The following is a 15,486-nucleotide window of genomic DNA, read 5'->3' as shown; positions in this document are numbered from 1 at the left end:
AATAGAAATATAAATAAATATATATTTAGAGTATATAATTTTTTTTTTTTTAGACAGGGTTTCTCTGTGTAGCTTTGGTGCCTGTCCTGGATCTCGCTCTGTAGACCAGGCTGGCCTCGAACTCGCTGCTTGTCTCTGCCTCCCGAGTGCTGGGATTAAAGGTGTGTGCCACCACCTCCAGGCATATTTTTGTTTTTGAGACAATATTTTGTATAACTCAGGCTGGCCTGGAACTCACTGTGTAGCTGAAGCTGGTCTTGAACTCCTGATCTTCCTGCCTCTATTTTCCAAGTGCTGAGGTAACAGGCGTGTACCACCATGCCTGGCTAGGGTATAATTTTTGATATGTGTAATGATTCTCTTGGTTAGAACCATTCTAACCAAGATAATGAACATACCCCTGCTCACAGGAAGTTCCCTTGGACCCCTTTCTGTTTTCTGTTCTAGGAATTGAACCCAGGTCCTCATTATGTAATGAGATTATATAATCTCATTATATAATCTTGAGGAGTGGTGGATTTCACGCAAGCCCCAAGTCTTCCCTCCGTGAAGGAATGTTTATTGGCCTGATCTCTGAGTGGGAGATAACACAGCTGTACTGATTCATGAAGGAAATATTAGGTTGTTATATTCTAGATGTTTTCACAAACATTGGTATTTTAATAAAAGTGTAACTCAGTCTTAGAATACATGCTTTGTTGTGTGAAGCTTTGGGTTTGATCTCTAGCAGTAGTAAAAACAAAACAGTAAATAATGAACAAGTGAAAACTTCAAGAAAGTAAAATCTAAGAATAGCCTAGCTATCAAAGTACTTAATGCAAAGATACACAGCTCTCTACTTTGTTCCTGATGTATGTTTTTTCTAATGCGATGAAAATTGTACTTTTTTTTCTCTCTTTTGATACTGGGTTTCTCTATGTAGCCCTGACTATCCTGGAACACTCTCTATAGACCAGTCTGGCCTTAAATTCACAGAAGTCCTCCTGTCTCTGCCTCCTGAGTGCTAGGATTAAAGGTGTGCATCACCACCACCCAGCAAAAGGTGTACAGCTACAGTTTTTAAAACATTTTTTAAATGGCATGTTAGTATACCAGTGTCAATATCAAACTACTAAATTGTTGATTTTCTCTTCTAGAATTCATCATTCAAATAAAATGACAACCTCCTGGAGTGATCGATTACAGAATGCAGCAGATGTGCCTGCTAACATGGATAAACATGCCTTGAAAAAGTATCGGCGAGAAGCCTATCACCGGTAAGATAGCTTCATCCTCAGAACACCTCTAGGAAGTCTCTACTTTCTACTCTTAGGCTTCAGGTGATGGAATTCATATACAGACATGTTAAGTAATTTATCACAGAGCGTATAACTACTGGTTCAAAGCTAGTGACATTCAGGTTTTTACCTATAGCACACCGTCCGCTGTTTATAGCCACTAGCAAAAATCCTGAACAAAGTCTATCTGCTAGAAAATTGCTCCTAGTTAATTGGATTGAAATTTCTTTTCCGCTTTCTTTTTGGTAGTCTCACGTAGCTCAGGCTGGTATTGAACTCGTGTCAATCCTCCTGCCTCAGCTTGCCAGGTGCTATGATTATAGATATACCGCACTCTATCTAGGTTTCTTTATTTTTTAAAAGACAGGGTCTTGCTGTGATGTCCAGGCTGACCTTGAATACATAGGCTCAAGTGTTCCTCCATTCTCAGCCTTCCAAGTAGCTAGGACAATAGGCACATACCATCATGCCTTGCTAAGATTGACATTATTTTTTCTTTTTCTTTTCTTTTTTTTTTTTTAATTTTCCAGAGCTGAGGACTGAACCCAGGGCCTTGTGCTTGCTAGGCACTCTACCACTGAGCTAAATCCCCAACCCCGACATTATTTTTTAAACTTATTTATGATGATGTGTTTGTGTATGTGTGTGTGTGTGTGTGTGTGTGTGTGTGTGTGTGTGTGTGTGTGTGTACACGTGATCGCGCATGCCTGTGGTCATGCCGCAGTGCACACGTAGAAGTTTGAGGACAACTCTGTGACATCTGTTCTCTCTTTCCTCCCATTTTTATATGGCTTCTGGGATTGAACTCAGGTCGCCAGACTTTTGTAGCAAGTGCTATTACCCTCTGAGGATGAAATTCTTAACTGAAATTTTAATAGAATATAACAGAATTTAAATTCTTTAACAAAAATTCTTAACTGCTATTTACCATAAACTGATTATAATCTTTTTAAATTATAAATCAAAATTATAAATTTAAAATTAAAAATCTTTTAAACATTTATTATTTTTATTTTTTTATGAAAAAATTTTTAAAAAGATTTATTTATTTATTATGTATAGTATTCTGTTTATATGTATGTCTGCACACCAGAAGAGGGCACCAGATCTCATTACAGATGGTTGTGAGCCACCATGTGGTTGCTGGGAATTGAACTCAGGACCTCTGAAAGAGCAGTCAGTCAGAGCTCTTAAACTCTGAGTCATCTCTCCAGCCCTATTTTTATTTTTTTATGAGCAGGTGTTTTGCCTGTATGCATGCCTGTGTAAGGGTGTTGGATCCTCTGGAACTGGAGTTAGAGACAGCTGTGGGTCTAGGAATTGAACCCAGGTCCTCTGTAAGAGAAGACAGAGCTCTTAAGTGTTGAGCTATCTCTCTAGCCCCTAGCTATAATTTTTAAGCAGAATTTAAAATTGTGTTTACTTAACCCTGGTGTGGTAGTGCACACTTGTAAACTCAGCACTTGGGAGGTAGAAATAGGAGGATCATGAGTTCAAGGCCAGCCTGGGCTACATGAGTCCTTGTCTTTTTTTTTTTTCTTTTCTTTCTTTCTATTTTTTTTTGAGCTGAGGACCGAACCCAGGACCTTGTGCTTGTTAGGCAAGTGCTCTACCACTGAGCTAAATCCCCAACCCTGAGTCCTTGTCTTAAAATAAAGATAAAAGCACAAAATACAGAATAACAATTGTGTAGTGTTTATTAAAAGAATGTTATATAGTTCTGACCTTGCCTTTCTACATAGAAAATAATAGAATTAAGGAATGGACATGTAGCCTGGTTAGTAGTTGGTTTTTAATGTAAGCTGATGACATTTTACTAATGGTAGGTCACTATGTAGCATTTGTGGGTATCAGACTATTATTCCTTAAGCCCTAGAAAAGTGAAAAAAAATTTTGGTTCCTGTCAAGTCTCCAAATTACATAGTAGGTATTGACGACTTTCCTTTCTGTGTGGTGTGTTGGTATATGCTATAGGAATTCAAGTATAGCACAGAATTTTAAAACTTTTAAATGTTTATTTAATTTTATTTTTAAATTTTTTTTTTTAAACTTTATTTTATGTGCATTGGTGTGAAAGTGTCAGATCCCCTGGAACTGGAGTACAGACAGTTGTGAGTGGCCATGTGGGTGCTGGGAATTGAATCCAGGTCCTCTGGAAGAGCAGCTAGTGCTCCTAACCACTGGGCCATCTCTCCAGTCCCTTAAAACTTTTAAATATTTATTATTGTTGAGTGTATGTGATAATGCATGTGGGAGTGTGGGTTTTCATTTATGGTGGTCACAAGATAACTTTCTACTGTGGTTTCCAGAGATTGAACTCGGGTTATTAAGACTTGTGCAGCAAGCATTTTTATCCAATGAGCTATCTCTTGGGCTTTAAAAACGGCATGTTTATATGTGTAAAGGAAACATGGGGCTATGGGTATAGCTCAGTTGACAGAGTGTTTGCCTAGCGGCACAGAGTCCTGGGGTTGATCCCTAGCACACACAAATGGCATGGTGGCCCAGGACTCTGAGGCAAAGACAGGAGAGTAAGTTCAACGTTTTCCTCAGCTATATAGCAAGTTTGAGGCCATCTTAGGCTACATGAGGCCCCATCTTGAGTGAAGCAAAGTGTAGCACAAATACTCTAATGAATGCAGGTGTTCTCTTTTTAAAAAATATTTATTTATTTATTTTACGTATATGAGTACTTTGTTTTCATCCATATTAGAAGAGGGCATCAGATCCCATTACGGATGGTTGTGAGCCACCATGTGGTTGCTGGGAATTGAACTCAGGACCTCTAGAAGAACAGCCAGTGCTCTTAACCGCTGAGCCACTTCTCTATATGTGTTTATAGAGCCCCTCCCTGCAGGTGTTCTCTATATGTATTTATGTTCAATTAGTTGGTTAGTCTTGAGGCTCTAGAGCAGTGATTCTCAACCTTCCCGATGCTGTGACCCTTTAATACAGTTCCTCATGTGGTGACCCCAACCATAAATTATTTCATTGCTACTTCATAACTGTAATTTTGCTGCTGATATGAATTGTAATGTAAATATCTGATGTGTAGAGTTATTGGATATGCGACCCCTAAAGGGGTCATGACCCCTGGGTTGAGAGCCACTTCTCTAGAGGATGGATGCATTTAGATGCAGTGTTCTCAGGAAGGGAGACAGGGCTAAACTTACACTGGAAGAGAGATAAACATTAACATTTCTAGCAAACATCATCTGGTAAGAATCCTAATTGCACTCGGTATGCCATAGCTCAGATACATTTCTGACTCATTTAGAATGGTATTTCCTGTAATAATTTAGACAGGTTCCACACCCTACATTTTTCATCAGGTAGGAGTAATATGAAACAATGGAAATAATAATAAAAGCATCTCTCAAGGTTTATAATTTTTTTTCAAACTAGGCCTCACTCTATGGGTCATACTGGGAATGAGTTCATTACCTTCTTGCCTTGTACTTGTGATTGCTGGTGTTATAGGTGTATTCCAGAAAGCCTAGTTTAATCCATTTTCAAACTTTGTCTGTTGTGTTGGTTTTTGTGTGGTGCTGTAGTAGTGTAATGTGATGTGATCCTATATGCTAGGCAAATACTCTGCTGGAGTTCAAACCCAGGACTCTTAAACACTGAGCCATATCACTCTGTCCTAATAAAATACTTTTCGGTAATAAAAAACTGGGTTTTTGTACTCTTGCAAGTATTTGCTTTTAAAGAATTATGTATCTGTTTCTAAAATTGGCAAAATTATGTATATTATTTTAAACATATTTTAAAGTAGGTATATAGACTAGCTAAGTAAAACTAATGTACATTAACTTAGGGCTGAGGAGATAGCCCATTTGGTGAGGTGTTTGCTATGCAGACATAAGGACTTGAGTTGATTTTTCAGAACCCATGTGGAAAAAAAAACAAGGCCTTGGGCTAGAGAGATGGCTCAGCAGTTGAGAGTGGCTGGCTGCTCTTCCAGAGGACCTGGGTTCGATTCCAGCACTCACATGGCAGCTCACCACTGTCTGTCACTCCAGTTCCAGGGAATCTGACACCTTCACACAGACATACACAGGCAAAGTACCAATACACCTAAAATAAAGGTTAAAAAACAAAAGCAAAACCCGGGCCTTGTGGCTCACATTTGTAATCCCAGCGCTGGGGAGGTGAATACAGGTGGATTCCTAGAACTCTCTGGCTAGCCAGTTTAGCCTACTTGGTGAGCTTTAGGTTGATGAGATGATACCTGAGGATACCATCTGAAGTGAACCTCCAGCCGTTATCCATGCACACATGCCTGTAGCTGTGTACACATGTCTACACAGGTGAACATACATTTTTATGGATGTGCATGTGCACATGTGCACCCATACACACATCCACAGACAGACACACCATTAATTAACTATTTTGTGAGAACAATTAAAGTTTCTCAGTAAGCTAGCAGTGGGTAGAGGGTAAGAAAAGAGGGTCGAAAGTTAAAGGTCAATTTTGCCTACATAATGAGTTCAAGGCTAACCTGGGCTACATGAGACCCTGTCTCAAATAACATCACCCAACCCAAAAGAAAAAAATGAAAAAGCAAAAAAGATTTCTCAACTATTTTTGAGTATACAATATTTTATTATTAACAATTGTTACCATGTTGTAAAATAGATATCTTGAGTTAATCTTTCAAACAATGTTTTCTTTGTTGATGAAAAGTTTGAGACATGAGACCTTGTTTCAAATCTTCCTCCAGCCCCACACCCCCAAAATTAAATTGGCCCAGCATGGTGTCACACATGGTATTTGGGGACCTGAGGCAGGAAGATTAGGAGTTCAAGGTTAGTTTTGCCTAGGTCAGTTTGAGGCCAGCATAGGCTACATGAGACCTTCTTAAATAACCAAACATTTAAAAAACAAAAACATATGTGATAGTGGTGTGTGACACTGTTCCTGGGGAGACATCAACAAACATCTCCACCCCACGTAGGGAACCTCCAAAGTCCAACATGGTGAGCCAGTGGGTTTTATTGGGGTTCCTATATAGTGACCCAGACAGTTCTCTTCCCAGAAGCACACCCCAACATGGGTAATGGCTCTTGAAAGCTGGGAATCTGGAGCTCACCATATAGTGCATAGGCAGCTTGGAAGGATGGAGAATATCTTTGTGAGACTGCTGAAGTGGTCTGAGCTTCTGTTGCTTGGCTGGTTTGAGAGTGTTTTAGGCAGTTGAGTTTGTCTGCTTCTTTCAGGTGCCTCAGCCTGTCTGAACCAGTTGTAGGCAGCTTCTCTTGTGTGAAAGTGCCTCTCACCAGTCCTTACTGCTTATATATGCTTGGTGGTAAGTTTCAGGGACTTCCTGAAGTTATCTACTCCCTGAGCCTAACTAGCTTCCCTTTGGGATTGACTAGTTTACCTATCTTTAGAACATCCTGTACTTTACCAAGCTTCCCTCCCACGTAGAAGTGTATCTTGGAGGATATTGCCACACAACAAATGGAACCCATTTAGTTTTACTCTTCCTCCCCTCTCCTCCCCCCCCCCTCTTTTTGTGTTTGTTTTTGAGCAGGGTCTATGTATCCTCAGCTGGCTCCAAACCTGCTATATAGCTGAAATAACAGTGAGCTTCCTGATCCTCCTGTCTCTATCTCTTCAGTGCTGAAATTGCAAGTCTGTGCTCCCCATGCCCAGTTTTATGCAGTGCTGGGACTCAAACCTAGACTTTGCATGCTGTACAAGCCCTCTGCCACCTGAGCTGTGTGTCTAGCACTAGAGAGTTGTTTGTTTTGTTTTTAGTTAAGTCAATTTGTATTGTTTCTGAAACTTTATTAAAGATACTTATTTGAGTTGATTTTTGCCATTGGCTTAAATAGGCAGTCTGTAATAATGATTCTCAAAAACTGTATATTGTATGTAATATTTGAAATTTTTCTTTTAGAAGAAGCTAAATATTCTCATGTGTATATGTGAGTGTGTATGGTGTGTGCATGGAGGCTAGAGGATGATGGTGTGTGTTTTACCATTCTGTTTTTACTCCTTTGAGTCAGGCCCTCACTGAACCTGGAGCCAGCCCCAGTGATCCTCCTGTCTCCCTCCCTCAGTGCTGAGGTTGCAGGTGCACATAGCCATGCCTGGCTTTTTATAAAAGTGGGTACTAGGGATGTGAAATTAGGTCTGTATGTTAGCTCAGCAAGTGTTCTTATCCACTGAGCTGTATCTCTGTCTGCAGAAGCTAAATGCTCTTGGTTAAGTAAATGCCCAGCATACTGCCTTGCTTCATCATCATCATTATTGCTATTGTGTGCTTTGTGGTAGTGTTCTGCATATCAGCATAGAAATGATGATGATGTATCATTAGGAAACTGTCCTTCAGGATGTGTGACTGTTGTTGTCTTCATTTCCTTGTTATGATTGCTCAGTTTCTGACTGGAGGATAATCATCTGGCCAAACCCTTCATTGGAATATGTTATGCTGTAGTCAGAAGGTTATCTAAGATGCTTGGGTTTCCTAGTGACCTGCGAGAAGCGCACCAGAAAGGCATTTCTTAGTTTGTCTAACATCTAGATGCTGATAGTGTTTAGTACAGCTCAGAATTTATAGTCTTCAAATCCAGAATGGAACCATTTGTTTTTTCATCAGCTCTTCCTGTTGACTGTAACTATGATGCTGAAATCAGGTATTTGGATTTACCATTTTGAAGCTCTGATAATTATAATAAAGCAAAGTTTTTTCAGTATAGGGAATTAATTTTTTCTTTGTGAACATAGATATGAGTTTAGTGTTTTTTTAATTATGTTGAAGTGAAATTTGCTAATTGAACTTATGAATTTGTAGTTAAGCAGTCATTTGGCTTTCTTTAAAAAAATAGTGCAGCCTGGTGTGATGGCTTGAATCTATAATCCAAGCATTCAAGAGTCTAAAGCAGGAAGAATTGCCAGGAGTTTGAGGCTAGCCTTGGCTACATTGTGAATTCTAGGCCAACTTAAGCTCCAGAAATGAGCTTTTGTCTCAAAAGAAAAAAACTGCAATTCTTTGTCTTTAAAAATATTTAGAGATATTTCACATATTTATCTGAATTATCTAATTATCTAATATTATTTTGGAGACAGGATCTCACTATATAACCCTAGTTGTCTTAGAACTTTCTATGTAGACCTAGCCTCAAACTCACTGAAATTCTGGCGTCTCTCTCCGGAGAGATTAAAGTGGGATTAAAGGTGTGCACCACCATGGCTGGCCTTCTAATTTTCCTTTAAGATTGAGTGAGTGAGTGAGTGAGTGAGTGAGTGAGTGAATGAGTGATTGAGTGTGTGTGTGTGTGTGTATGTGTGTATGTGTGTACACATACGTGTACACAGGTGATTGAGCTGTTATTCTTCATGGGTTCTGGGAACCAGACTTGTGTCCTCTGCGAGAGTGATTTATACTCTTAACCACTGAGCTTTCTTTCCAGTGCCCTGAAATTATTGCTTAAATTGAATTTAAATCTCCAAAGCCTTGCCAGTCTTTATTTAAATCTATTGAATAATAATTTCTTCTCAAATTAATTATAAATGTAAGGAATAAAAATGAATTTGTTGGCATTCATAAAATAGTTCTTAGTACCTGTCTTAGCACGTTAGTACTGGGAGACTTAGAAATGTTTATAATGCTTTTTTTTGACCTCAAGGGAATTACTTCTTGGATCACTTTTCTACCTTATTCACTGAGACAGGGTCTCTCAGTCAAGCCTAGAGCTTGGAGATGTGGCTTATCTTCCTGGGGATTCCTGTCTCTGCCTTTGGAAGCTGGAATCATAGGCAGGCTGCCACACCCACTCAGCATTTAATGGTTTCTGGGGTCTTCACAATTGTACTTCAAACACTTTAGCCTGGAACTCACTGAGTTCCACCTGTCTCTACCTCCCAAGTGCTGGGATTAAAAGCGCATACCACCACTGCCTGGCCTTTTGTTGTTTCTTGCTATTGCATTGAATCTGCAGTTATCTCAAAACAAAAAGAGTTAACAAAAACCAGTGACAGTAATACATCCATTGTATATCACGTTCTTGATAACATGCAAGTTAGTTGTACCAAGCAGTTATTTTCTTGATAGATCCACTTAACACTATCTGAGAGCTTCCCCGCTGCTTTAATATTAATCTTTTGAAGTGTATACTCAATTTAAAAGTTATTACGGTATATATGTAATGCAACATTCTGGTTTAAATTTGTATTTTCCTGGTGAATAATTAGGTTGAACAACTCTTCAGATGTTAACTGGCTGTTGAGAGATTCACTTTTTGTGACTTCCTGAAGTGTTTCCTAATTGTGTATGATTTTTCTCCTATGGATTTGTAGACCATTGCCAGTTGTGTGTTACCTTTTTCATATTGTGTGGGGAAGATTACTGTGATGAGGTAAAATACACCTTTCTGTACAGTTTACATTTTGTTGAGGTCAGCTGGGCAGTGGTGGTAATGCACACCTTTAATCCCAAGCACTCAGGACGCAGAGGCAGGAGGATCTCTGTGAGTTTGACACTAGTCTGATCTATAGAGGGAGTTCCAGGACAGCCAAGGCTAGACAGAGAAACCCTGTCCTGAAAAAAAAATTATTGCTGTCTACTCATATAAAATTGAGTTAGTATTTAGTGGTTCTTAGTTTATTATCAAGTTAGATGGTTCTTTAGTTTTATTATCCTCAGTTCCTGGCCACCCCTTACTTTCTATATATACTGTCTCTATAGAATTAGCTATTCTAGCCGGGAGGTGAGGCCACACGTCTTTAATCCCAGCACTCGAAAGGCAGTGGCAAGTAGATCTCTGTGAGTTCGAGGCCAGCCTGGTCTACAGAGCAAGTTTTAGAATAGAGAAACACTGTCTTGGAGGAAAAAAAAAATTAGCTATTCTATAGACATTTCATATAAACATAATTACATAGTCTGTGCTTTCTTTTTTTTTTTTTTTAATCTCTTTCTTTCACTGACTTTCATAGTGTTTTTAAAACGTCGCATGTGGTAACATACACTTTTAATCCCAGCACTCAGGAGGCAGAGGCAGGTGGCTGTCTGCCTGAGACCAGGTTGATTTACATAGTAATTCCAGGTCAGCCAGGGTTGTACTGTAAAAAACAAACAAATCCCCATGTTTTAAGTTTAGTTTCTGTTGTAACAAGTCATGTATCATTTCCCAGTCTATGTTTGCTTTTTTATCAGTAGTCTTTTGGTGAACGGACGTTCTTAATTAAATTGATTTGAGGGGGGGCTTGATATAAAATTTACTCTTGCATAGTATGACAAATGGAAGTCATATGTTATGTGGACTTTTATGTTGGGCTCCTTTCACTTAGCATTACAAAAAATATTTTGAAAAAGTTTTTATGGAGTTGGAGAGATGACTCATCAGGTAAGATCACTTGTTCCTGCAAAGGACCTGGGTTCTTAACACCTATATGATGGCTCACAACCATCTATAGCTGTAGTTCTAGGGGATCCAGCACCCTCTTCTGACCTCTGGGCACCAGGCACTCACATAGTACATATACATATACTCAGGAAGCATTCATACAGATAAGATAAAATCTTGAAAAAACATATTGCGTGCATGCGTGCATGCGTGCGTGCGTGCGTGCGTGCGTGTGTGTTGAGACAGGGTTCTCACACTATGTGGATAAGACTAGTTTTGGACTTGTCTTCCTGCTTCTGCCTTCAAAATATGTGTAGCACCATGCCCAGCAAACAGAATGTTTTTAAAGTTTATCCATGTCAATTTACTTATTTTATTGGCCTAATAATATTCCATTGTATAAATATATTGTATTATATTTTTTCATTCATCTATTGTTCAGCATTTGGGTGGTTTTCCTTTGGGGGCTATTATGAATAACACTATGTGTTAGTTAGTTCTTTGTTCGTTTGCGTTTGTTTGCTTTTGTTGTTTTGTTTTTTTTGTCATCTTCACACTATCTGGAGTCATCTGAGAAGAGGCAACCTTAATTGATGATTTCTATGGAAGGGCTTGTTTTCTATGGGGCTATGATGTTCCTAGGCAGTTGGTTCTGGGATGTATAATAAAGCAAACTGAGCAAGCCAGTAAGCAGCCTTTCCCCATGTCCTCTGCTTCAGTTCCTTGTAGGCGGAGTTTTCCTGTATGGGCAGCCACTTCCCAAATAACCGCAAGAGAGTCTTATTATTAATTATAAATGCTCGGCCCATAGCTTAGGCTTGTTACTAGGCTAACTCTTAAATTAACCCATATTTCTTATCTATGCTTTCCTGGGTGGCTTGGTACCTGTCTTCTCTCTGCATCTGCTGGCGACTCTCAACTCTGCCCCTCTTTCTTCTTAGTCCTTAGTTTGGGTGTCCCACCTATACTTCCTGCCTGGCTACTGGCCAATCAGCTTTTTATTAACAATGAGAGCAACACATTTTCACAGTGTGCAGGATTATTCCACAGCAGTTCCTACTCTAGGTTCCTGCCCCAACTTCCTTCAGTGATGAAACTGTAATTGGGATGCCAAGTAAATGCTTTCCTCCCCAAGTTGCTTTTGGTGATGTTTTATTACAGCAATAGACACCTAAAATTAAAATGTGGTATTATGAACATTTGTGTAAAGTTTTTTTTTAAAGATTTATTTATTTATTATGTGTAAAGTTTTTTTTTTTTTTAAAGATTTATTTATTTATTATGTATACAGAAGAGGGCGCCAGATCTCATTACAGATGGTTGTGAGCCACCATGTGGTTGCTGGGAATTGAACTCAGGACCTCTGGAAGAACAGTCGGTGCTCTTAACCGCTGAGCCATCTCTCCAGCCCCTTGTGTAAAGTTTTGTATGGACATTTGTTTTGGTCATGTATCTAGGAATATAACTTGCTTGGTTATATGGTAACTGTGCTTGGGTTATTGGTAAATTGTTCATGCTAATGTATCATTTTACAGTGCTAGCTTCAGTGTGTGAGCATTTCAGTTTCTCTGCATCCTTACACAGTTGCTGTTGTCTTTTGATTGGAATAGCCATTGTAGTGTATGTGTCTCGTGGTTTCCAATTTTTGTTCTTATGAGGTTAGATGGTTATCTTACATGTTTTTTGCTTGTTTGTTTTTGTAAAGATAGGTTCTCACTTGATGTGGAAGCACATGTCTATAATCTTGGTACTTGGGAATAGAGGCAGAGTTCAAGTCCACTCTCACCTATATAGTGAGTTCAAAGATAACTGAAATTATGTGAGACCTTGCTTCAAACAAAATAAAACAAAAGAAGACCCAGATAGGTTCTCACTCTGTAGCCCAGGTTGGCTCCAAACTAGCAGTAGTCTTGCCTCAGTCCCCAAGTGCTATGTTATACTATGCCTTAACATTTTCATGCTCTTTTTTAAAGATTTTTTTAAAGTGTGTGTGTGTGTGTGTGTGGTGTGTGTGTGTGTGTGTGTGTGTGTGTGTGTATTTGTATGTATACTCAAGTGTGCCACAGCGTGCATGTGGAGGTCAGAGGATAACTATAGAGTCACTTCTCTTCTTCCAACTATATCTGGGTCAAGGAATTGAGCTCAGGCTTCAGGCTTGCATGGCAAGCAGTTTTAGCCACTGAGTCATCTCACTGGCCCTTTTTGTCTGTTTTGAGATAGGGTCATGTAGCCAAGGTGTATGAACTCCTGTATCCTGTCCCCATTTCTTGGATGCTGGATTGTAACCTACACCAATATGCCTAGTTACGCAGTGCTGGCAAGTGAACCCAGGGCGTTGTGTGCTAGGCGAGCACTCTGTCAGCCAAGCTATGGTCCCAGCCAGAATGTGTAGTCTTTATGTTTAATTTAAAGGGTTTACTTTCCATCTCAGTGTTCCTCTTTGTCTTTTGTTTCTTTTCTTTCTTTTTGTTGTTGTTGTTTCTCTTTCTTTTTTATTAGGGATTGAACATGGCTTCTCATGCATAGGCAATTACTGTACTACTTTTTTTTTTTTTTTTTTTTTTTTTTTTTTTTGGAGACAAGGTCTCACTGCCTTGTAGCCCTTGCTGGCCTGGAATTCACAGAGGTCTGCCTGTTTCTGTCTCTTGAGTGCTGGCACGAAAGTTGTGTGCCACCATGCCTGTCCTTAACTGTAATCGGAGGCTTTTCTGTCCCACCCAGTCCCACAGAGGCTTTTAAAATAATCACTGCTGGGTATGTGGGATTTGCTGGTGGGACAGAGAAACCCCCGCCTACACCTAACCCTGTTTTTATGTTTTTATTTACAGACAAAGTTTCACTAAAGTAGTCCAGACTGACCTTGAACTCACTCTGTGTCCCAAGCAGGCTTTGAACTTTGGATTCTTCACCTTAGCTTCCTAAGTAATTGAGATTACAGGCTTCTGGCACTAGACCGAGCTCTGATTTACTTATTTCTTCCCCTGTTGCATAAACCCTATGTATTATATTTGTCTGGAGGCAGGAAGGTTGCAAATATTTTTCTTTCAAATCTTAGCTTGATCTGAGATTTGTCATCAACTTTTAGAATGTTCTGGATTTGCCCTTTATATAAAAAATTTATAAGTATGTTTTCATATGAGCTGAATATTTTGGGTAAATGATATATTTTTGAACACAGGTATTTCCTAAAAACAGTTAATAAAATCAGAGGGAGGGAAAGGTTGGTATGGAAATACCTTAATTTCCCCTGTAATATGGTCTGGCACGTAAGTACTTCCTTCTTGTAGTTTACATGGTTTTTTTTCTAAAGGGAAAGTAGTTGAACTGTTCATTAAAACTAAATTATTTATCTGGTCTTTTCTTGTTCTGAGTGAATGGGAATGATTTTGACCAGCTAGGGCTGCTCCATTCTGTGAAACTCACATTGTTTGTGTACTGTTGGAGGGCCTCTTTAGGGGGTAAATTTGCTTTTTCTGTGTTTGCCAGTAACGATTCCTGCCTCTTAACAGAACCTTGCATTTGGGTTGTCTTCTTCTTTAACTGGCCAGTGTTAAACATTCCAGGCTAGTAGTCATTTTTCCTGGCCTCTACCCCCAACCTCTTAGTAGGTTTTAAGTTTTAAAGCTGAGGATATTGGTCCCTGAGATACAGCCTAGTGGCATTGTGCCTGGATTGGTTGGGCCTCTCAGGGCCTGTGTTCTCAGCTTTAACAAATAAGCTACAGTTCTCAAGAGATCAGTGGAGCTTGTTTGTTGATCCTGTATTCTTATCCAGAGGAAGTAGTCTTTGAGAATGTCTAAGGAAGGGTAAGTGTGCTTACTCTACTTTCTCTGAGTTTTCTCTGTGAAGAATTGTTATCTGAGTAAGTTAAGATTAATAAGCAGTGCTGTGAGGCTAAGTTTGGAGGTGGGGGCAGATTAAGCAAAATTCAAACAAAGCTTATAGTGTGTTAATATATAATCTGTTGTAAAGATACTAGGCTGTTTTGAAAGACAGTATTAAGTACCCTGCTTTTCTTCCTATAGAACTCACTTTTGCTTTTGTTAGACTGTTTATAAAGATTAGAAGCAAGAAGTAGTGGCCTACAAATAATTGAGTGAAGTTTAAAAATTTAAAGGCATTTTAAAAAATAAATTGTACCTTTAGAAAATGGTATGAAAGATTGAAAAGCAGCTTCTGATTCTGTTTCTGGACAGTGGAGGCAAAAATAATTTCAGATGTAATCAAATCCCTATTCCTCTTTGCTTTGTAATATAAAATACTGTGTTAATTTTCATTTTTGTATTATTTTCTCAGATGTTTCAGAGTCTTGAGTTATTGATTTTCCTTTTGTTACCTTTATAAGGAGTGACAAGTTAGTTACCGGGTATTGTTGGTTGTTTCATTTCTAGCCTTTCCTGGGAGCTAGTCGATGCTAGTGGTGTATGGAATTTTGTGGTGTATGGAATTTTGAAGTGGTTGTGGGGTCATGTCATGGTTTATTTAAAGTGAATCAGTATTTGTTACGGGCAAAGTAAAATTAATCGGTCTACTTGACTGCTGCTATTCTCTCTCTCTCTCTCTGAAACTTTACTTCTGTTCCTAAACTGCATTACTGAATAAAGAGAAGAACCAGGCTATAGATAATTCTGTGGTATGTTTTGATGTTTTATGACATCACTTGAACTTGAGGGTTTTCTTTCAAATGTGAAAGTTAGAAAAAAGGGGGCTGGAGGGATGGCTCAGAGGTTAAGAGCACTGACTGCTCTTCTAGAGGTCCTGAGTTCAATTCCCAGCACCCACATGGCAGCTCATAACCTGTAATGAGATCTGGCATCCTCTTCTGTATACATAGTAAATAAATAAGTCTT

The 15,486-nt window shown here is 39.0% G+C and overlaps 1 protein-coding gene across 9 annotated transcripts in view; it reads left to right on the top strand.

The window, feature by feature from the left end:
- Nt5c2 (5'-nucleotidase, cytosolic II) overlaps nt 1-15,486 on the top strand; it is a 129,959-nt gene that overhangs the window by 71,252 nt on the left and 43,221 nt on the right. For 6 of the 9 annotated variants that reach the window (XM_006983327.4, XM_076563258.1, XM_076563255.1 and 3 more), the window contains one exon: nt 1,137-1,256. In XM_006983327.4, the coding sequence (XP_006983389.2) occupies nt 1,137-1,256 (120 nt within the window). Of the gene's footprint in view, nt 1-1,136; nt 1,257-7,795; nt 7,928-14,283; nt 14,443-15,486 lie in introns of those variants that run through there. The other 3 variants (XM_076563253.1, XM_076563259.1, XM_016001839.3) reach the window with 3 other exon arrangements.

Source organism: Peromyscus maniculatus, chromosome 1 (assembly GCF_049852395.1).
Source record: "Peromyscus maniculatus bairdii isolate BWxNUB_F1_BW_parent chromosome 1, HU_Pman_BW_mat_3.1, whole genome shotgun sequence".
NCBI lineage: Eukaryota > Metazoa > Chordata > Mammalia > Rodentia > Cricetidae > Peromyscus > Peromyscus maniculatus.
The sequence above is the reverse complement of the archived record's forward strand: the minus strand, read 5'-3'. Positions and strand labels throughout refer to the sequence as shown.